The 22,504-nt window shown below is 43.0% G+C and overlaps 1 protein-coding gene across 1 annotated transcript; it reads left to right on the top strand.

Moving 5' to 3' along the window:
• The first annotated feature begins 11,707 nt into the window (after window positions 1-11,707).
• LOC142960098 (LIM domain kinase 1-like) lies at window positions 11,708-21,569 on the top strand. Its single transcript, XM_076101711.1, has 15 exons — window positions 11,708-12,074; window positions 15,209-15,347; window positions 15,990-16,099; window positions 16,266-16,439; window positions 16,560-16,665; window positions 16,791-17,062; window positions 17,141-17,330; window positions 17,439-17,525; window positions 17,824-17,955; window positions 18,028-18,087; window positions 18,175-18,240; window positions 18,817-19,003; window positions 19,582-19,637; window positions 20,027-20,184; window positions 20,289-21,569. Exons 1-15 carry the CDS (start codon window positions 12,031-12,033, stop codon window positions 20,818-20,820), a joined length of 2,313 nt encoding a protein of 770 aa, XP_075957826.1. The 5' UTR covers window positions 11,708-12,030; the 3' UTR covers window positions 20,821-21,569.
• Window positions 21,570-22,504: the final 935 nt, after the last annotated feature.

Genomic DNA, 22,504 nt, shown 5'->3' with positions numbered 1-22,504 from the left:
ATAAAAAAAAAAAGAAATAGGCCTAGAGTTCAACAGGTTAAGACTTAATACATTCAAAAGCCTTTATTTGAGCTAAAATCCTCACACTTTCCTAGGGCTTCCTGGTGGAGGAACAGTAGGAAGAACCGGATATGGACCTGGTGGATATGGGCCTGGAGTTGGACCGGTGCCTGGGACAGGTTATGGACCAGGTGGAGGCTATGGTGCAGGACCAGGGGCTGGATATGGAACAGGTTCAGAGGGAATTTTAATGTTGCCAAATATTGCCAAACTCAAACTAAGCTAAATCCTAACCTGCCTAAATGATTTCTGATATTTACAGGCTATGGAGCTGGATCAAAACCTGCTAAATACGGTATCAAAATATCCTTTTTTTGTTTCTTAAAACATGACGATGGATGTTTTCATCCAAATTCCAGTAAAAAGCTAAATCATTTTCATATGATCCTGATGTAGGTCAAGGTGGTTTTGGTGCTGGTGGGGTTCTTGGAGGTGGAGCAGGACGAGGTGGTGAGTTGTTGGTCTTCTTTCTGTTTGCTGGTATTTTTGTCTCTCCAACGTCTCTTGATGGAGTTTTTCATGCTCCACCTTTTATCTTGTGTAATTGTATTGGTGGATATGGACCAGGAGGCTTTGGAACTAGCACTGGAGGTCTAGGTTGGTTTTCATTAGTGTGTAGTAACATGTCATTTTGTCAGTGTTAAGATCTGAACCATGTTTGAAGTTTAGATCACATATAAGTATGAACTATTCCTTTATTGGCCTCTATTGGTGGTTAGTAGGAAATGCAGCAATAAGTGCATATTACCACACCTGGCAACAAATAATCAGGTCACATAATGTTCATGGTAAGAGAAATGCAATAGAAAAGCATAGCCAATAGTAATATTTTGAAATATTGGAATGACAATAATGCTCCGTCATTTGTTTTATTACAAATGCTCCTCCAGTCTCAAACTAGACTGGATATGCTGGAAATATGAGTAGATAGGTCGGAGGACAGGGACAGTTTCAAAGTCAACATCTCATAGCCCATCAGTATGTTGCAGTACGGTAAAATAATAAAACTGTTACATTTACTTCAGTCTACAACCTGCTATTCAGCCTGCTCGACGATGGCATATCGATGATATTATGCTGCTAAAAAGCAGCAATGTGTTATGGTGTAAAATGTTTATATTAGTTGATCACACTGTCTTAGCTGCAACTGAAGGGTGACAATGTTTGTGCAAGGTTACATATTTTAGCTTTAATTCCCCAAAAAATTTTTGTTTGGAAAGTTAATTTAGATCACCAGAATTCTCAGTCAGGAAAGTGATTTTGTAACTAGCACTAGTCAGTGACTCTAACGGTAATCTTTAACTGCTTATCTGATCTGTACAAATGTTTTAATCACTGTGCTTTATAGTAGTTTTAGTTGTCAATACTTAAACCACATGTTATTTGTTGTGATCCTCAGGCTATGGCACAGCAGGATCCAAAGCTGCTAAGTACGGTACGGTGTACTTTGACAAGACTGTAAAGTAGAACATCACATGTATATTATATAGTGGTTTGAACTCAGGAATAGAGCTGGTTTAGAAAACAAGAGCACCTCTTTTGAATCTACCAAGTTATCTCGTTTACAAACTGTAGGGCAACCTGGTGGAGTGGTACCTGGGGCAGGAGCAGGGACTGGCACTGCAGGATCTGGTACAGGGACTGGCTCTGCAGGATCTGGCACAGGGACTGGCACTACAGGACCTGGTACAGGGACTGGCCCTGCAGGATCTGGCACAGGGACTGGCCCTGCAGGATCTGGTACAGGGACTGGCATTGCAGGATCTGGTACAGGGACTGGCACTACAGGATCTGGTACAGGGACTGGCACTACAGGATCTGGTACAGGGACTGGCATTGGTGTTTCAGTGAATGGCACACACACAAGCAGCGGTGCAGGGACAACAGCTGGACCTAGTGGTAAGCTTATGTTTTGAGGATTAGGAATACACATTTTGGTTACAATCAATTATCAATAATTAATCCGATGATCTATGTGTGATAAACTATGTCTGGTGGATCAGGAGCAGGACCTGGAGCCACAGGAGGCACACCAGCTCCAGCATCAGAAGGTATCTACACAGTAAACACATTTACATCACATATTACCACAACACTCAGAGGGTATCCCGTACATTAGTTTTAATATACAATATGTCTAAATGGGATGGAAAAGACAGTGATGTAGGGGAGCTTCCAAATTAGAGGATAAAGAAAGAGAAAACTGGCTTATCTAAAAATGATTTTGCCATTGTCTTTGTTTGATTTATTCAGTTCACACGCTTTTCCAAAGCTACTATTGATATTTTAACCTTATTCTAGGTGATGGTGGGGCTGGCAGTGTGATAGAGGGGTCTGGAAGTTCTGGAGGAGAAGGTGTGTTTAAACTTGCAGGAGTCTTGAGAACCTGTAATTTATTACCTTAAAATGATGCACAGATTGTGGGCCTACATGACAACAATTACCACAAACACTAAAACTCAGGTCCAAGGATGAAATAATATGATGGGTATACTGTACAAGATGGCCCACAGGCTACATAGCAAACACCTGTGAAAACTAAGGAACAAAACAGGATGCTACAATAAATGTGTGTGTGTGTGTGTGTGTATTTAAACAGGAGGTACTGGTGTAGCTGGCAGACCAGTGAGTGCAGGATATGATGGAGATAGCTTGGGTGGAACAGGAATCCCCATCATTGGAGCAAAGCCAGGTACTTAGGTCATTTATTAAACAAATTCAAAATAAATATATGTGTAAGTTAAGGTGTTGATTTGATCTGCTACTAATTCATTCAGGCATGTTTCAGAAGCAGTATTAACGAAAATGTGTTATTTTTTTAATCATCTCTATAAAACAGGACTCAATGGGACAGATGTTCCAGGTCAGTGTTGATTTCACACGTTTGTCTGCAAACACTGCATGTTCATCTATTTCTGTCTTCTGAGTGCAACTGTTAGTCAGCCGGACATCCAAAAAACTATAATGCAGATTTTAAATCAATTTTAATTAAATCTGGTGGAAGGCAAAGGATCTGTGTTTCTTAGTTGTTCTTGTGGACAGTGCCATCATGTGGCCATTTATAAAGGGCTTTAAGTTTTCACTCATAACTTCTGAACTTTGAGGTATAGAAAAAAACTACCAGGATCCAGGAATATTTCAAAATTAAACATTCCTGCCGACACAGATTATCCATTTTGAATAATTGCTAGATACTTTTTACATTGATTTTATTTAACATTTCTAAAATGCGTACATAATTTAAATAATGGAAAACTTAGAAGGGGTCGAGAAGACACCTACATACAGTGCAGAGCATTTCTTCGCCTTATACCTTCCAACTATGATTCCTACTTGTGTTTCTGAGATTTTTAATTGCCTCCACAGTTTCTACTTCCTCTCAGCAGAGATCTTGTAGCTGAAATCAAGGAATAATACATTTCACTGTATCATTTTGCAGGTGCTGGTGGTGATCTCTCAAGTGGAACACTACCTGGAGCCAAACCTCTCAAACCCCCAGGTGAATGAAATAAAATCCAATTCACCCTTAAAAATGTACCACTCAAGTTTCAGGATAACTACTCATAGTGCTTACCTATTACCGAACAGTAAATTATCAATGGTAGATGACAAAGCAATACACTGTTTAACCTATCAAAATCTGTTGAACATTCACCAGGCTTGTTATTGTTTTTGTTTGGACTTTGTGGAAGCTAATGGTGATTAAAATAAAGAAAACTCACCGGTGTTCTGTCTGCAGGCGTCCCCCGAGGGGACACGCCAGGTGAAGGAGATGGAGAGGGAGGTCCTGATGGAGAGAGAGGTGGTACAGGGGGAGGACCGGGAGCAGCAGGAGGTGTTTCAGGGGGTGTAACAGGAGTGGGAAGAGGAGACAGTCCTGCTACTGGCACTGGAGTTGGACCAGAAGGTGCAGCTGGTGGAGTTGGAGGAACACCCAAACCGCCCACAGGTGCCATTTCTGCCATCTGAATGTACACTCCACTACATCTACCACCATCCAATATCCACCACTGTATATTAAACTTCCAATCTAGCCACTAAAAAATGACTAACACACAGTTTTGTAACACAAAAATGCACATACTCAAGAAAAAGATATATTATATTTGTCTATCTTTTTAATGTTGCATACGGACCTGATGGGACTGTAGCAGGAGGCATAGGTGTTGGACCTGGTGGAGTAGGTGGGGTGGCAGGAGGTGGTCCTGGAGGAGCCGGCTTGGTACCTGGGGCTGGTGGAGTAGGAATAGGAGCCCTCAAACCTGGAAAAAGTGAGCTGCTACCATGTTCTTTGAATGTTTGTGTATTCATCCCAAACCTTAATGCCTTTATAACAATGATGTTTATACATTATCCATCATAGGCTATGGTGCTGGTGGAGTTTTACCAGGTGGAGGTACGCTAACTGACACTATCCTTACCATCTAAGTTACAGCAAACAGATGCCCCAAACATATCTGAACTGCAGTATCTCTATCTTTATCTCCTTCAGGCATACGTTACCCGACTGGAGCTGGAGTAGGACAAGGAGCAGGAAAATCAGGCAAAGGTGAACAAAAACAACCCTGTAAACTATGTTATCCTCTCTTAAATAAGGAAGAGAGCAATGAAAGAAGCTACATAATACATTAAATGTTTTTATCTTCCTATCAGTATATGGGACTCTTGGAGCAGGAGGCCGGGGTCGGGTTGGGCCTGGCGGTTATGGAGCTGGTCCTGGTGGCTATGGTACAAGACCCGGGGGTTACGGGGCAGGACCCGGAGGTTACGGGGCAGGACCCGGAGGCTATGGTGCAGGACCCGGAGGTTATGGTGCAGGACCCGGAGGTTATGGTGCAGGACCCGGAGGTTACGGGGCTGGCCCAGGAGGTTATGGTGCAGGACCCGGAGGTTACGGGGCTGGTCCAGGTGGCTATGGTGCTGGGCCTGGGGGATATGGAGTTGGACCTGGAGGCTATGGAGGCAAGACTGGAAGCAGAGGCACTGGTGGTGGTCCTGGGGGAGCTGGAACCCTTGGAGTTGGAGGGGCTGGATCTGTTGCTGGAGGTTTAGGAGGAGGAGTAGGAGCGGGCCCCGGTGGAGTCGGTGGTGGATTGGGGGGATATGGTGGTGGTGTGGCTCCTGGTGGTAAGTTGACGTTTATGAGAATGTTATACAGTGTGACTCAATTTTAATGATTAAGTTGAATTATATCAAAATAACACATGTAACTCATATAAATAGCATGCAATTGAAACATTGGTCAAATTATCTTATCTGCTCTGTTATCCAGGTTCAAGATATGGCACAGGTCCAGGTCTGGGCACCGGCACTGGCAAAGCACCAAAACGTATGATAAGAATTGACACATACACAGAGTGCAGATGCAAACATTTAATAAACAGAGAACTGAAACTGAACCACTATTTGTTTTTAGGTTATGGGGCAGGAGCTGGTGGTACTGGTGTTGGGCCTGGTGGGTATGGGACTGGACCAGGTGGAGTTGGACCTGGCGGGGCTGGTGGTTATGGACCTGGTGGCACTGGACCAGGTGGATACGGGCCTAGCCCTGCCGGGACAGGACTGGGGGGTGCAGGGACCAGGCCAGGTGGTTATGGACCTGGTGGCACTGGACCAGGTGGATACGGGCCTAGCACGGCCGGCACAGGACTGGGTGGTGCAGGGACCAGGCCAGGTGGTTATGGACCAGGTGGAGCAGGGGTCATTCCTGGTGTTTATACTGCTGGAGGTCAAGGACTGGGGACAAGAAAGCCACCCAAATCAGGTACAATGGTCATTTATTATAACACTGACAACATTTAATCATGTATAATGTTTTAAAACATGTTCAGACTGTGAACTCCTTCTGACAGGCTATGGATCCTCATCACTGGGTGGAGCAGGCTATGGGCAAGGTGAGAAACTTATTTATGACCTATAAATACCTGTAAAATGTAGAGATGGTTTAGTGTTTTCCTCTGTACATGAAAACATACCATATCTACCTTATCATTGCAAATAAAAGCAAGTCTTTCACACTGCTGATTTGTAGCAGTTCTGTTTGAAATGCAGCAAAGAAAAAGTAGTGGTACATACATAGATACTTTTGTGGTGCCGTGTTGTGGTTAACTGTGTATGTTATCATTCAGCTGAATTAGCTGTATGAAGCAGTACTTCTTCTACTTTAAAGTAAAGCAATGCTTTGGCTGGCAAGTTAAAAAGCTTCTACTCCTAAGCAGGTGCAGCAACTAAACTAAACCTGAAAATGACTGCAAAAGTCAAGAACTTATGCCGGTTTTCTAGGTGCAGGAATTGGACCTGGTGGAACAGGTACTGGACCTGGCCGATATGGGCCTGGGGGCGTTGGACCAGGTGGTGCTGGCACAGGAGGCTTCGGACCAGGCGGTGCTGGCACAGGAGGCTTCGGACCAGGCGGTGCTGGCACAGGAAGCTTCGGACCAGGTGGTGCTGGCACAGGAACAGGTGGTTTCGGACCAGGCGGTGCTGGCACAGGAACGGGTGGTTTCGGACCAGGCGGTGCTGGCACAGGAACAGGAGGCTTCGGACCAGGCGGTGCTGGCACAGGAGGCTTCGGACCAGGCGGTGCTGGCACAGGAACGGGTGGTTTCGGACCAGGCGGTGCTGGCACAGGAGGCTTTGGACCAGGAGGTGCTGGCACAGGAACGGGTGGTTTCGGACCAGGCGGTGCTGGCACTGGAGGCTTTGGACCAGGCGGTGCCGGGACAGGAACGGGTGGTTTCGGACCAGGTGGTGCTGGCACTGGAGGCTTTGGACCAGGCGGTGCTGGCACAGGAGGTGGTTTTGGACAAGGGGGCCAAGGATTAGGAAAACGAAAACCTTCCAAATCTGGTAAGTAATGATCATACCATTAAAACGATGAGGCAGGCAATATTAAAACATTCATTGTACTGATGGAGACACCTATTTGATTGTTTTAAATAAAAAGTAATTAGCGGAACATTGTTTGACCATTCTCATTCATTTTTTCCAGGTTATGGAGGAGCTGGGTATGGACCAGGTGAGGTTCGGGCTAGGATCAGGGATGGTAATTATCTTTGTATACATTTATGTACTATATCGTTGTACTTATATATTTAAACACTTTCCCAGCAGGAGGATTAGGAGGAGGTACAGGAAGTGTTCCTGGGGGAGTTGGAGCTGGACCTGGTGGCTATGGCCCAGGAGGGTATGGGCCAACTGGAACTGGAACAGCCCCTTTTGGTTATGGGCCTGGAGGTGCTGGAACTGGTGGCTTTGGCCCAGGAGGTGCTGGAACTGGGCCAGGGGGTTTTAGACCCGGTGGCGTCGGTGGATATGGACCTGGTGGCCAAGCACTAGGGAAAAGGAAGCCTCCTATATCAGGTTACGGCTCGTCGTTGGGTGGAACTGGCTATGGACCAGGTAAAATTCTCCATTGAGAATAAATTAACATTTCATGAAAAAGCTGATAATTGTTTTAGAACAAAGAAATAAAACCATTGTTTCCATATGTCTTTCTTGCATGATAACACTGGACTGTAAACCTCTTCTGTCTCCATCTTTTTCCATGTTTATTCACATGTTGCTTTGTTTTCATATTTACTGTGCTAAGATAATAAACTTACTTAACCATTATGCTACCTGCCATTCATGTATAGCCTTTATCACTAACTGTCCAGGTAGTGCAACAGGAGGAACAGGAGGAGCAGGAGGTCCTGCTGGAACAGGTCAGGGATTAGGAGGAGGCGCGGGCGGCTTACCAGGTCAGGACTATGAACATTTGCATTTCACTTTTTGAGATTTGAAACCACATGCATTCACAAAATACAGACCACTGCACAGTAAATCCTATGCCTGACTGCTGGGAGAGAAGTGCGTAGTGATGCAGGTTGTAATGTGGTCATTGTTCCAGCAGGGGGTGTTGGCCCTGGCTACGGTGGAGTGGCTGGTGGAAACTATCCAGGTAACTTTGTCACACTTTAACTCTCTCTCTCTTTGACACACAGCACATTCTCTGTATGGATTTAAAATGAATAATATTGTTAAAGCTTGAAAGTACCAAAAAGTTACATGCACACAAAAGTAAGAAACAGGAAATGCTTTCATCCTGTGTGTCCGGCCTTGCGTGGTGAATATTTGTTTTGGCATATTTTCATTAATGTCACTGCTGAGATAACAAATGGGACCATTGTAAAGATTATCAATTGTTCATGATGAATCTGTCTTTCCTGTTATTGTTTTCTAGGATACACGGGGGCAGGACAAAAATGTAAGAAAACTCGCTGGGTCCTCTGGGACAGGCATGCTCTAATTAACTTCAGTCTCTTAACACACATACGTCCAGCTCACATGAAGATCTACATGACATGACAATCACCCATTCATTCCTTGTTTCTTAAAGGAAATCTTTAAATATTCGTTTAGAGGTTGTTTTTGTATCCTAAGCACAAAAGAGAGAACATTTGACATCTGGATTTCTGTACTTTTATTACCATAATACATTTTTGAGGTGGAAATATTGTTGTGTATGCTTTTAAAATCTCTACAGCTGGGTATTTTTATAGAGAGCCTGTGTATGTCTGCAGAATAACTTTCCTTTTTACTTTCATGTTCTTCAGCCATGGCACAGAAGGCAGCCAAATATGCAGCCATGCAGGCGTTTCTGGGAGCTGGGGGCTACAGAGGTAATAAAAACAACTAAAAAAACAACAACACATTGTATTGCTTTGCAGTAAGCCGGATCTATACACTGGAAAAGATTTTACTGGAATTTTGTGAGTCAACTAAAATGGTCTAGTCAGACCCATTCCAGGAGTTCTTCTAACTTTATGTGTTGTAACTTGAGATAAGTTACGATCCACTTCAGTAATGATCCCTATACACTAATAATTCAACAAAGCCAGTAGAAGCTTCTCGTGCAATTTACCACCTAATTCTGGTACAAACATGGTTTTCAGAGAAATGACTTGCTTAAGAATTGCCACAGCCTTACAGCCACAAATACAGGAACTATGTAGTTATTATTAAAAACTGAGCAGTCTAACCGAGAGAACGTCACTGGGACGCAATTCTGACTACAATGCTTGTTGTATATCCCAACTCACACATCGTTAAGACATCAAGGGAACTTGTGTTTTCATGTTTTAGAGTGTAGTTTTTATCTATACAATAGGCTGTATTTATTGTATGTCAAGAAAATAAGGATTTTCTCTGCTCTGATACTTAGGTGCTGGCTGTCAGGGTAAATACTGTGGTCAAAGGAGGAAGTGAGAGGCCAACAGACAGGAAGTGACCTCATCAAAACAACAGTGGTGCTACTGCATGATCCCAGATTGTAAATGTCTTACCTGCCATAGAAGCTAGAGCTTCAACACATTCCACATGTTACACTTTTCATTTGCTTTGATACAAGCGTCTCTTTCAAAAAGAGCACTGGTTCTCAACCTGTTAGTGTTGTGATTCCTTGAAACAAGGCAATTCCTTTGTTGCAGGCTGCTGCGTTGGCAATTTAAAACTTTGGTAAAATAATTTAAAATGTTTACCATGACACAGTAAAAAGCACAAGTCTAAAAGGGGATGCAATTGTTTGTACTTGGAACAGCAATATCCCCCTCTTGAAATGCCTTGTGACTCTCTGGGGATCCCGACTACCAGGCTGAGCACCACTGAAATAAAAAAGAACAAGATTTCTTCTTAAATTGTGAGGTCAAGCTGTACTATAATACAGTTTTTGTTTATTGTTGTTGAACACAATTTGTGTTCCTTTGCAAATATCACCGTAGATCCAATGGGTGAAGACTGACACCAAGGACTCCCTCAGGGCAGCTCCTTCAGACCTGTCTGCATGCTGACACAATGTCAAAAAAAAAACATTCTCCGAGGGCATACTTTTACCCAGTTAGACTTGGTTTTCCTTTGATCTGCAGAGTGTCATTTTTGTTTCATTAATTCACTGTTTTGAGCTTTTACTTCAAAGTGCAAACACTTGGATAATCTGTACGGACAAAAAAACAGACGGCTGCTGTTTTGGGGGAACTGTGAAGGTGGTGTTTTGACTGGTCATTATCTGACCCTGAAGCAGTCTGTGTTGTGCTCAGGCCTCAGCAACTTCGGCAAATGTGGAGGCTGAAGGTCCTCAGCTGTTTACACTTATGAGATTCTGCATCGTTTTATAGCTACATAACACTAATTGCTATTAGTGTAAACTTTTTGTTGACATGGATACCTTTATATTATCAAAAGGAGGTATTTGTTATGATAATATGATTTGGATTTTACATTTGCTGTTGAGGTAATAATTCAAACTAAATGTTAAGTAATATGATTAGAAGCCATTGAAATACTATCTGAGGAGCGTTGGTTCCTGTTTGTATTTTGTTACCTCCTTTAAACACTGTTGGGAAATTGTTCACGTTTGCTCGTCTTTATAAATTATGCTGACAAAAAGCAGAAAAAGCTGATTGCGTTATCTATTTAGTCTCATTTTACAAATTCAAGTGCATTAATACACCTTTAAATATTTTAGTTATTTTGTGTGTGTGCGTGTGTGTTTGTTTTAACGGTTTTTAAAACTTGTGTACTAGTATGGGTTAATATAAATGCTTTGTTTTCTACATTGTGTTAAATCACATTGTCGTCTGTGATGTCATTTGGATAAAAAGTGTTATTGCTCTTGCATCTGTCTCTACCATGTAACTCAACATGTGTTTTTAACATCTGTGTTCCCATGAAGAAAATGATGCACTTTTGTACACTTTCAGACAATGCTCTCTGAAATAAAGAAATGACCAATGACAGTTGTTTCAGGTTATTGTCATTTTAAAGCGGCTGGAATAATTGACATGTCGCCCATGCACACATATGTGAAACAGTCAGGGGGGGTTAGGCAGAAGGTAAAAGGAGGAAGCTGCATATTCTGTGTGCTGTGGCAGTGTGATAACCATAAGTAAGGCTAAACAACAAGCTATGGCCAAAGATAGAGCAACATTCAACCGCTGTCTTCATTGTGGCGACATCATGACTCGGCTAATAGTGCACACTACAGCGTATTAAGTAGTCTACAGCATAGACCAATGAGTCCCAAAAGAAACGAGCATAAACAAGATAAACAACGACTAAGAATAAACCATAGAAGACACACACACACAGTCTGTCTTTCAGTTTGCAGGAATACTACTATTATGAATTACAGTCTGGAGATGTAAACTAAACTGGACTCATTCTAGAAAATGTACTTTGAAACAAAAGACAAAATAAGAAATCTACAGCGGTGTCATTTTTGTTTGTTCATTCCTCTGACATCTTATCGTTTTAAAGCCAAATCAACAGCAGCAGAGCCACACTCACGTGTATAATCTGAGGGTATCATACAGTATTGTTTTTCTTCCCCTAATTAACTGAATTCTCCCTTTTTGTTGGTTGTGTGTAATGAATAGAGTGCTTTACTGTAGGATCAGGGCAGTGCAGTAATTGGAGCATTCATAAAGAGATTACGTCGGCGCTGATGGGAACAGAGCTCGTTTCAAAACACACACACAAGCTCACCACAAAACACACTGAACTCATATAAACCCCCATCTAGCTCCACACTCTGTGGACTCCACCGAGGAGCGTAACTGTATCGTGCAGAGGTCTACATACTGGGAGTAACAGGAGAGGGACGGTGGAGCACAACTTCTATACTGGGATATGTCTATTTCTTGGCAGCCAGCAGAGGGAGACTGGCCAGCTGGTGTCAGTAGGTCAGAGCTTTTTCTCACACAGCTCCTCTGCTCATTAGAGAGTGAACTCCGATGCACAGGAAGCCTCTGAGCGCATAGAGAGAGAGAGAGAGAGAGACAGAGAGTAAAAAAGAAAAGAAAAAGACAACGCCTGCTGCCACAGAATAAATGAAGGATCCGCTCATGACCACATGCAACTAAAAAGCTCCTTTAGTAACTGGGCGGATTGTTTCTGAGAGAGAGTTGTCTATCGGCGAACTGACGGGGCAGAATGTCACGACGGGACCAAAGGTTTCGGAGAGGGATGAAAGGACGGTAAGAGAGACTGCCATCAATTTGCTGCGATGTGTTTGTGCCAGTGAGAGAAAGAAGAGAAAGAGTGTGAAAGCGTGAAACACAGAATACCTCAGCAAATTGTACTTCAACATCTGCGATACTTCCTCAAAAACAACTCTGCTGTGACAAAGAGACACATGAGTAACCTGTCGTGCTTCTATATTCTGTCTACTTTCACATCAACTATGAGTATGAGTAATGAAACCAAAACAATAACAAGCAAATATGTTGCCGCAGCCTACCGTACAATCCATAACTAAAAAAATGTTTGTTTTTGTGGATCCCTGTTTGTTCTACCTCCTCTTCCTCAGGTCTATATCAAAAGATGCATGCATAATACTGCATACATAACACCATTGAGGCAATATCCCTGTAACACCCAAACATTACTTCTTAATATCTCCGGTTATTTAAAGGAAATCCAGCAGGGCGACACAGACAGAACATGGAGGAAACCCTAGCAGGAAAATACGTCATCAGATTCTTAACATTTGACCTGCGTTAATGTCCCGACATCACAACATGTTTGTTGTATGTACAACAGGTGCTGGCACTATTAGTGACACGGGAACATATCTCGGGATATTTATGAATGGCTAAAGATAAGCGTAAGACGCAGCACAAGCCAGGTGAAGGTATTACTGTCAAACAGAGTAATGTGAGGAGATGGGTGGCAGTAGGAAACAGAGAGGAGGATAAATGACCAGATGTTGAGGTGGAAGCTGGGAGGCTCCACATCCGATGCCAGCAGAAGAACAAAGACAGAGGGTCGAAAAAAAACAACCTGCAACTGTCTGATGAGGTTTTATTACTTTATTATTTCCTCCGCAATAATTCGGAGTCAGGTGTAATAGATCTCTAACTGAACTTCCCACAGTGCACTGTTTCCCCAGCAAACCTGTTAAGAGTAGAAACTCTTTAACTTTACTCAAGTCCTGCTGAATATGAGCTGCAGCAGTGAACCTAAAGTTCAATATCAAGTAATCATACATGACCATGTTGTTGTCTGTATTCACAAACAACTTAAAATTGATCCTATTCCCGGTTAAATAAAGTATTTACAATCTCTACCAGAAGAAGTGATGTGTGATGTGACATTTCCATCAGGGGCAACAAGCGTTTCTGAGAAGAAAGAGAAGAAAGAGAAGAACGACTGGGTGTAGTCGTCACTATAGTGACACTGACGTAGCCTCCGACAAGCGCAATACAAAACCACATCAATTACTGATGAGCACGGAAGTTAGTAGTAGATGTACAGGATCATGCTTTTCACCACTTTAAGTTGTGTTCCAAGATCTAAGACGACTAAATAAAATAACACGATTGATCACAGTGAAACGTCGTCACTGTACACGAGAGGAAACTCTCCAACTTTTATTCTCAATAGAAAGGCAACCTTTTCATTCTCTATTGTGAGGACAGCGTGGCATTTACAGTTGAGGCTGGGAGAGAGGAAACATGGGGCTGTACTCTGTCCAGGAAGTCACTTCCCACTGAGGCGGTTGCATTGAAGAGATAAGGAAGCAGGTTTTTGTTGTGTATAGGTATTATTCTTCATTCAGCTTCAGCGCAGGATGCCACGGGGAGTTTCTGTTTTCAGTTTTTAAAGGACTGAAAGTGAACATGCTGTGATGCATTCAAGCAACAATAGCTTTTTAAACTGCGGCAATGTTTTCAATTAGTTTAGCTCTCTTTTGCAATCTTTGAGTGGGTGTGCCCTTGGAGTGAAGACATGTGACATTCCGTTTGTAAGAAGCAGTATTAGTTTGACATCTGGCTGAATGTGTTCTCTGTCACAGTGTACGCTGCCTTACAAAAGTATTCAGCCACTTGGCGATGGATTTTTATCTAGATTTTATATAATGGATCGACACAAAACAGTGAACGTTGGTGAAGTGAAATGAAAAAAACAACCTTGAAAAGTGGTGCGTGCTTATGTATTAATCGTCTTTGCTATGAAGCCCCTAAATACGGTCTAATGTTACCAATTACCTTAAAAAGTCACATAATTATTTAAATAAAGTCATGGGACAGATCATTCCACACTTAGACTGTCACATGATCTAAAGGAGCACCATTAAATCCTTTATTACAAAATGGAAAGAATATGGCACTACAACCAACCTGCCTAAGCCGTAATATCCACAGAGCTGGAAGAAAAAAAAACAATAAGATAACACATTTGGAGTCTCCAACATACTTTTTGGCGAACTCCACACACGTATTTCTTATTTTTTTCTTCAAACAATGTTTTTTTTCTGGCCACTCTTCCATAAAGCCCATCTCTGTGGAGTGTACGGCTTAAAGTGTCCCTATGAACAGAGACTCCAATCTCCTCTGTGGAGCTTTCCGGCTCCTTCAGGGTTTTCTTTGGTCTCTTTGACGCCTCTCTGATTAATGTCGCCTCTCTGATTAATGTCCTGCCTGCCTGGTCCCCAAGTATGGTCCTCATTCGGTAGGTTTGCTGTGGTGCTAGATGCTTTCCATTTTGTTATAATGTATCTAATGGTGCTGTCTTAGATCATGTGACACTTAGATTGCACACAGGTGGACTGTAATTAATTAATTATGTGACCTTTGAAGGTAAGTGGTAGCACCCAATCGTATTTAGGGCCTTCATTAGCACGCACCAGTTATCAGTTTGTTTGTTTTTTGTTGAATTTCGCTTTTTCACTATTTTCACGAAAAACCTATTTTAATTCCAAAATAGGAAAGACACCAAGGGGGGTGAATACTTTTGCAAGGCGCTGTATCATGCAACATTTCAACACAATCCCTGTTGTGACATTAACTGTATTTTAGGCTCAACTTTGTGACTAATAAAAGAATCACATTGTCATTCAACACAAGCATGGGGCCAAAGAAGTCAAGAGAGGAAAGGAGATGCGTATCGGTGACAGTGACGATAACTTACGGTCCAACTGACCTGAAAGTGTTGCACCTGACCCCGTGTGTGACCTCGCGAGTCTCACGTGTTCCATCACTGATGAGGCTCACGTTACTTTGCTCCGACACACCTCTGAAGAATCATCTTACATCCGCTCTAAATCTCCATTTTCTCTTGTTTCCACATCCTACTCTCTCTCTCTTCCCTGCTTCACACTTCTCTCCAGGTGTTGTGAATGTGGCTGCATCCTGTCTCACTGGTACTATGAGAGAGAGGCACAGCTCTACTGTAAGAAGCACTATTGGGCCCGCTATGGAGAGCACTGCCACGGCTGCAAAGAGACCATCGCAACAGGACTCATTATGGTACCACGATAACTCATTTTAGAACCAGACCTTTCCTATTTCTGTGATGCTTACAAACACTTCATTATAATTAGTCACGACATTGCAGTTCAAGACGAAACCAACAGTCCCAAGCCAAAGCCGCCTAGCATATCATCCTCCTGTCTGTTTTTCAGCTTACTCGCTCCAAAACATGTTGTACTCAGCCAATAACAAATTTATTGATAGTTGGTGTGCTGGTTTAAAAATAGCTGCTTTATTGATCATTCAAAGCCTCCATTTGTTCCAACTGAGACGTGGCCATACAAATATCAAAATGTGTATTACGTAATATTCACAGGTAGAAGTACGGCATTAATCTCTGTAACAAGAAATACAGGATCTTAGCATGATACGCCAACGATTGATAAATTCAAAGCCTTCCTGTGTCTTGGTTTCTTCCTGGTATGAAAGTAAATGCATTTCGTCTTTCAACACTCACACCGGAGGATATCCTCTGAAAACATCCTGACACTGCAATGCCCTTTTGCAGGAATGCATAGAAATGACTCTTTATGTTTCAGAGCTGCATTTGGTCCCTACCCCACCAAACTATCATCTTCTGTATCAAACAATATTATGACATTGGCTTCTGCATTGTGTTTTACCACACTGCCTAAACAGGTTGCCGGAGAGCAAAAGTACCACCCTGAATGCTTCACTTGTATGAGCTGTGAAATGTTCATTGGAGATGGAGACAACTACACGCTCGTCGAACGCACAAAACTCTACTGGTGAGTTTGAAGCTGAAAGGAAAGAAATTAAAGTTCTTTGCTGAATTTTCTAAGCCCCTAAAACAATCTATGAAAAAGTAAGGGTATCATTTTTGGTAAACTATGTAAAGATGTATGATTCTGATGAGTGCCCTTTATTCCATCTCTTGATTTGTCCGTTCTGCAGCGGCCACTGTTTCTGTCAGGGTGTAGTTTCAGCAGCGAGGTCATCTTCGCCACTCGCCAAGAGTCCCCACATGGTGGCGCTGGTGTCTCTCCCTCCCCGTGCAGGTGGCCGACGAGCCCTGACTCTCACCACTGACCTCAGCCAAGAGAAAGGCCCTCTTGTCACTGTGACAGGGTGAGTCTCTGAATCCGAGCCAAGAGTGGACTTTGCATTTAGTCAGAGCCAACAACCCAGGCTCGTTTTGTCTTCGCCCACCTTTCCTGCACCCGTTAACTCACTGACTGTCTCCCTCAGGTTAGACACAGCTGCCCTCAGCCCTGACCTGCTGTCCTCTGTCCACAATGGGGACCGAGTACTTGAGGTCAACGGCATCCCTGTCCACAACATCACCCCAGACGAGGTAGGCCGCAAACTACCCACCGATTCCACCGAGCCATAACATCCACAAAAAAAAAAAAAACTTAACAATTAAACCGGAAAAACGAATACGTCACCAAAAGGTCAATACGATATGCTTTCCTCTAGATAAACTGTGTGATCCAGGATACAAGCCGACCACTGCAGCTGACCATTGAACACAACCCGCAGCCTCCCGATGAACTCCTCCTCTCAAACGATCCCCAGGACGACATCAGCTGTCCCGACCTTTGTGTCCGAGACAAACTTTCTTCGACCCACAAACTCCAAAGTCTGGAGGAAGAGCCCAGTCCAGGGGAGGAGACCGATGGACAAATCAGCATGAGCCTCTCCCCTCCTCAGCACCAGGGGACCATGGGAATGCGATCCAGACATATTCTGTAAGCGCTAACTCTCGGCTTACTTTGCTTTCTTACTCTTCTCTTTCTCTCTGTCTGAGTCTTTCTTTTCTTTCTCAGGCGCAGCTGTAGTATCGATAAGTGTCCTCTGTCCTCCGGGGCACTGTCGCTGTTATCTCAAAGGAGAGACATGGTTCGCTCAGAGTCTCTCCGTGTGGACACCGGAGATCGAACCCATCGCATCTTCAGACCTTCGGACCTCATCCACGGAGAAGTGCTTGGCAAGGGCTTCTTTGGACAGGCTGTCAAGGTACCGCAGTTACATTTCCCTCCATTCTTCACGACTCTACACCTAGTCGGCAGTTATTCTGTACGATTGATTTTAAATCAGCCTTGTGATTAACCTGTTGTTATCAAGGTGACGCATCAGGAGACAGGGGAGGTGATGGTGATGAAAGAGTTGATACGTTTCGACGAAGAGACCCACAAGACTTTCTTAAAGGAGGTAAATAGTTATTAGAGCAGGAAGTTAACCTGTCCTACCAACCCTGCTGGTGGTCATTTGTATTTAGGGGACTACTAAAGAATGAACAGGTCTAAGTTAAGATAAGTGCTCTTCACTACGGGAGCCCACTTTAGGTTTTAAGTTGGTAAGAAAGCTGTATTTTTCACTAGCACAGTTTTAACCCCATCTTACATCATCCAGAGGGTTACTAGGTCAGTATCTTACCTGTGAGCTATTTCCCTGCTGCTGCAATGACGTGAAGCATTTGTTCAACCACTCTTCCTCTCATTTTGTACAGGTGAAGGTGATGCGCTGTCTGGACCATCCCAATGTCCTCAAGTTCATTGGACTGTTTTATAAAGACAAACGAATAAACTTTGTCTCTGAATACATCCAGGGAGGAACTCTCCGAGAGACCATCGTAAAAATGGTACGTTAAAACTCCAGAAGGACTGTCAGAGCACACGGGCACAGTATGTTGATCACACTCTGCTTCTCGTAGGATGAGGATTTCTCCTGGAGTACAAGAGTGGGTTATGCCAAAGACATCGCAGCTGGAATGGTGAGTCTTTCAAGGTTAATATCCAAAATCTTTATTTGATCTATAGTACCAACTTCCCCTAATGTATATAACATCTCTCCTTCTAAGGCATATCTACACTCCATGAATGTTATCCACCGAGACCTAAATTCACACAACTGCCTGGTCAGAGAGGTAAACAAGTGGTTCCATCACACACATCAGCTAACATCAGACAGCTTCACCGTAGGATACACAAACCCATCACAAATGACTATTTCCCCACAGTGTTGAGGTGTTTCATCAATATGTTGATTGCTTCATATTTCATAAAATTGTAAACTTACTGTGAACAAACAAAACTAGGGTTAGCTTTGGATAGCCAGCTTCATTTTGGATCCAAATCCAAGTCTATTAAATCTGTTTAAACAGCAGAGTCAATCCACCAAACAGGTCATCATTATGACACCTGGGGAAATAAACTGACTTATAGTTATTTGAATGTTTATTTCTTAAATATTAAACCTATATGGAACTTTTGTTCGTTAAAGTTTCAGTTTTAAAATTTCAATATCATTCAAATGTTGTAAACATCAACACCAGCTCCCAACTAAAGCTAGCGTCTGTATTTCATTATGTTTTCAAATTATAAATCTAAAACTTAAATGATCAAACTCTTCCTACTGTATAGTTTCCACTTAATGCTTAATTCTTGTTGCATACATGATTGATTGATCTCTCTCTCTCTCTCTCTCTCTCTCTCTCTCTCAGAACCAGACTGTGGTGGTGGCAGACTTCGGACTAGCCAGGCTGGTAATAAAGGAGAGGAATCAGACCACAACATCCTCGATGGAACGGCCTGCGAAGGGGACACTGTCAGAGCTCCGCAGGCCTGACCGGAGGAAGCGCTACACCGTGGTAGGAAACCCCTACTGGATGGCCCCTGAGATGATCCACGGTGAGTGCACAAGGTTCCAAGCCATCGGTTATAGCAATCTCTGAACCTGAACCAGTCGCACAGAGGCTTGTTTGTAGTGAAGGTAAAGAGTATGATGTAACTAATTCCAACACCTTTGGTAGCCTGGAGGCCCTGGACTACATTTTCCTAATTCTATAACAGAGGAGACGCTTGTGAAAAATCATTGTAAGCCTTATTACCTTATTTATACCAGCTAAAATATGGCAAATGGCACAGGTACAATACTTCTGATTACGAGTAAAGGACTTTAGATTCATGTGAGACCTCACAGCGTAGGAGTAAGACTCTAACGCTAACCCTAACCCTAGAAAAAAAAGTATAAATACTCTCAGTGATGTTTCGAAGCGGAACTGACTAACCTCAGCTTGCCTCTTGATGCCAGAAGTAATGCAAGATAGCAAAATATGCAAATAAGTATTAAGTGTGTGACCTGAAATGATTCTGAGGTCTAGTTGCAGGTTTAATATGAATACAGTGAAAACGTGATCGCTACGTCTCCACCATGGGCCAGTAAAGATGTGGCTCATGTTTTCCAATCTTTCCTCTGCACCTCTCAGGGAAAAGCTATGACGAGCGGGTGGACATCTTCTCCTTTGGTATCATGATATGTGAGGTAAGAACATCTGGGCAAAGAATAGTAATCCTAAAAGTGTTAAAATGTTCTATAGATGTCAAAACAAATAAACCTGTAGTATCCTAGGGCGGGGCGGATAAAATCAAATGTCATGATTTCTTTTTTTCACCAAATACCTCTATATCGTTATTAAATAATATAACAGCTAGAACAGTTTGGTCAATTCAGAAAATGATATCACTTTACTGTAATGCAGCCTTCACAACCAATATTTATATGACGTCCAAAATCTAAGACGATATCTAGTCTCATATCACGTTATCGATAACATACCAATATATTGCCCAGCCCTATATTATCCACTTCTTTTTATTGATCAAGCATCTTATCAGTTTTAAAGCAGAGTCCGTATCTCTGTCTCTCTATAGATTATAGGTCGAGTGAATGCTGACCCCGACTACCTTCCCCGGTCCAATGACTTCGGGCTAAATGTAGCCGGCTTCCTGCAGCAGTACCACCCTCCACGCTGCCCCCCGGCCTTCCTGCCTCTGGCTGTCCTCTGCTGTGACATGGACGCTGATCAACGGTACGACTGCACGAATAGTCCGCTACATATTCAATCAATGCATTATTGCAGTAGAGCATGTGAAGCTCTACAGCCTCTAATCACTGCAACTCTTTGTCTTCCAGTCCTTCTTTTTCGAAGCTGCAGGAGTGGCTTGAGAACCTGCTGATGCACCTGGACATCGGCCTGCCTCTGCTGTCTGAGTTAGAGCAGCACCGCAGAGCCTTCTGGCAGAAGCACAACCATCAAAACCAGTCTCACAACCTGGACAAGACCCTGGATTCACATGAACAAACCCACATCTCACAGCCACAAAGACAGAGCTCCGACCCCACGCGACGTTCGGACGATGCGAACAACCACATGGAGCCTAATCACCTCGCTCAGAACCAAACCCAAAATGGCCTACCTGAAAGCCATTCGGACGAAGAGCAACACACACATGGCCTGACTTGTTACAGGTCGACGAGCATGGACCCAGGCGAGAATGGGCCTGAAACCTATGAATGCAGTAACCCCTCAGGACAACCCAAAGCCGAGGACGAGCCCTTACAGCCGCTACAGGTCAAAGTCTCGCTGCTACGCCGTTCCAACAGGACCAGGAGGACATGCAGAGTGCTGTGGGACAGATCTACAGAGGACAGCTCTTTTCTCTGACTGCGCAGCACATTTTTGAGGGAGAAAACTATTTATGAAGACATTTTGTGCCTTTTCAAACAACTGGGAGAGAAGTGAACGTTTCTTAAAAAGGTGTGTGGAGCATTAATACGCGGAGAACCTGCGGAGGCATAACAGTGGGATTCATATGGGACATTTAGCAGTTCATATTTGTGTGCTGCTTGATGAAAACTGCCGAGCACATTACATTTGCCTCATATTGCTCTGTGAACCAGTATTTATGTTGTTTCAACAAGACCCGACAAAACTAGATTTAGTTGATACCCATATTGACAGTTCAGAGGTCGATATTAATTAAATTGCAGTGCATTGGCCGGTAGTTATTCATTAACATAAGACACAACAGAAACAAGCATTTTTGATAAGGATTCCTATAATTCCATAACGTTTGTTAGTGCGCTCTGGTGGACAGACTACGTAATGGAAACACCGTTTCTAAATTACCTCAAGTCATATCTTTGGCATTTTAGTGCTACAGTTTATCTTTACTTATCAGCCAACATCTGTGATGATGCCGGTAAAAATTGGTCGGCCAATGTATCGGTTGGGCTCCGGTGTCAACTTTGTCCAGAAGCTGTGAAACACATGGCACTTTATACCAGCTACACTGCATGGGTCAAGTATTTAAGAGAATGCTTTTTTGTATTTTCTGTTGAAATGTTTCCGCCCACATACTGAGCAGTGAACGTATAAATGTACAACTTAATAAAGAGAAGTATAAATTCAAATGACTAATGTTAAATCACTACCATTGAATCACCTTGGTAAAAATGTATATATATATATATTTTTTTTTTTCTAAGGCTATTCTTTATAATTTAAGACAGTGGCCAAGGCCAACAATTTACTAATCCTGAAGTGCCCACACATTTTGGTATAATGATATTTTACATAGATGAGTGACATCAATACATTTAAAAGTATACTTACCTGAAAACCTATGGACCCGGAATCACACACACTCACCTCCTGTGGGCTTGACAGGTGGCTCTGAAAAAAAAGTGCAGCTTATTAAATTGAAGTTGTGGAGCCCTCCCGTCCTGGGCCGTGCACATCCCACGTCAGTTTGTAATGTTTGCAGTCAGGAGGCTTTCTATTGCTCCTCTGTAAAAGTTGACAAGAACTTGGCACAGGAATTTTGCCTTCTTAGGTGTCCTTAAGAAATACAGCCGTTTATGAGAATTCTTCACCAGGATGGAGATGTGTGAGGACCATGTCAGCTTGTTTGTGATGCTGCTAACTTGCTTCACCTCAGCTCCATTGATGTAGACTGGGGTTGTGCCTCTTCACCTCCTTTTTTTATTAAAATCAACAATCAGCTCCTTGAGTTTACTGACACTGAGCAGTAGTTGGCAAACTTCACCACAGAGTTCTCTTCATGTTTGGGGTGGCAGTCATGGGTGTAGAGCAGAACAGGAAGGGGCTGAGCACACAGCCCTGGGGGGCTCCGTTACACTCGACTTTGAGACCATTAGCGGTAGTTCAGTTCAATTACAAGAGCAATGTTACCAATGCAAAATAAAATGCAACACTGGCAGCCGGTCCATCAGCCCCCTCCAAGGACACTCCTCCAAACTTATCATTTTGAACGTTTACATATAATAATAAACGTAAACAACGCACATGGCTATTGTTAGTACTCACGTGGCTATTGTTAGTACTC

The sequence above is a fragment of the Anarhichas minor genome, unplaced genomic scaffold (assembly GCF_050575085.1).
Source record: "Anarhichas minor isolate MPS153535 unplaced genomic scaffold, ASM5057508v1 ptg000027l, whole genome shotgun sequence".
Lineage (NCBI taxonomy): Eukaryota > Metazoa > Chordata > Actinopteri > Perciformes > Anarhichadidae > Anarhichas > Anarhichas minor.
The sequence above is the reverse complement of the archived record's forward strand: the minus strand, read 5'-3'. Positions and strand labels throughout refer to the sequence as shown.

Coding starts and splice junctions, on each gene's coding strand:
- LOC142960098 (XM_076101711.1), top strand. CDS start 12,031: ATGTCACGACGGGACCAAAGGTTTCGGAGAGGGATGAAAGGACG. Junction 16,440..16,559: donor CCTCTTGTCACTGTGACAGG/GTGAGTCTCTGA, acceptor TGTCTCCCTCAG/GTTAGACACAGCTGCCCTCA. Junction 18,241..18,816: donor ACAACTGCCTGGTCAGAGAG/GTAAACAAGTGG, acceptor TCTCTCTCTCAG/AACCAGACTGTGGTGGTGGC.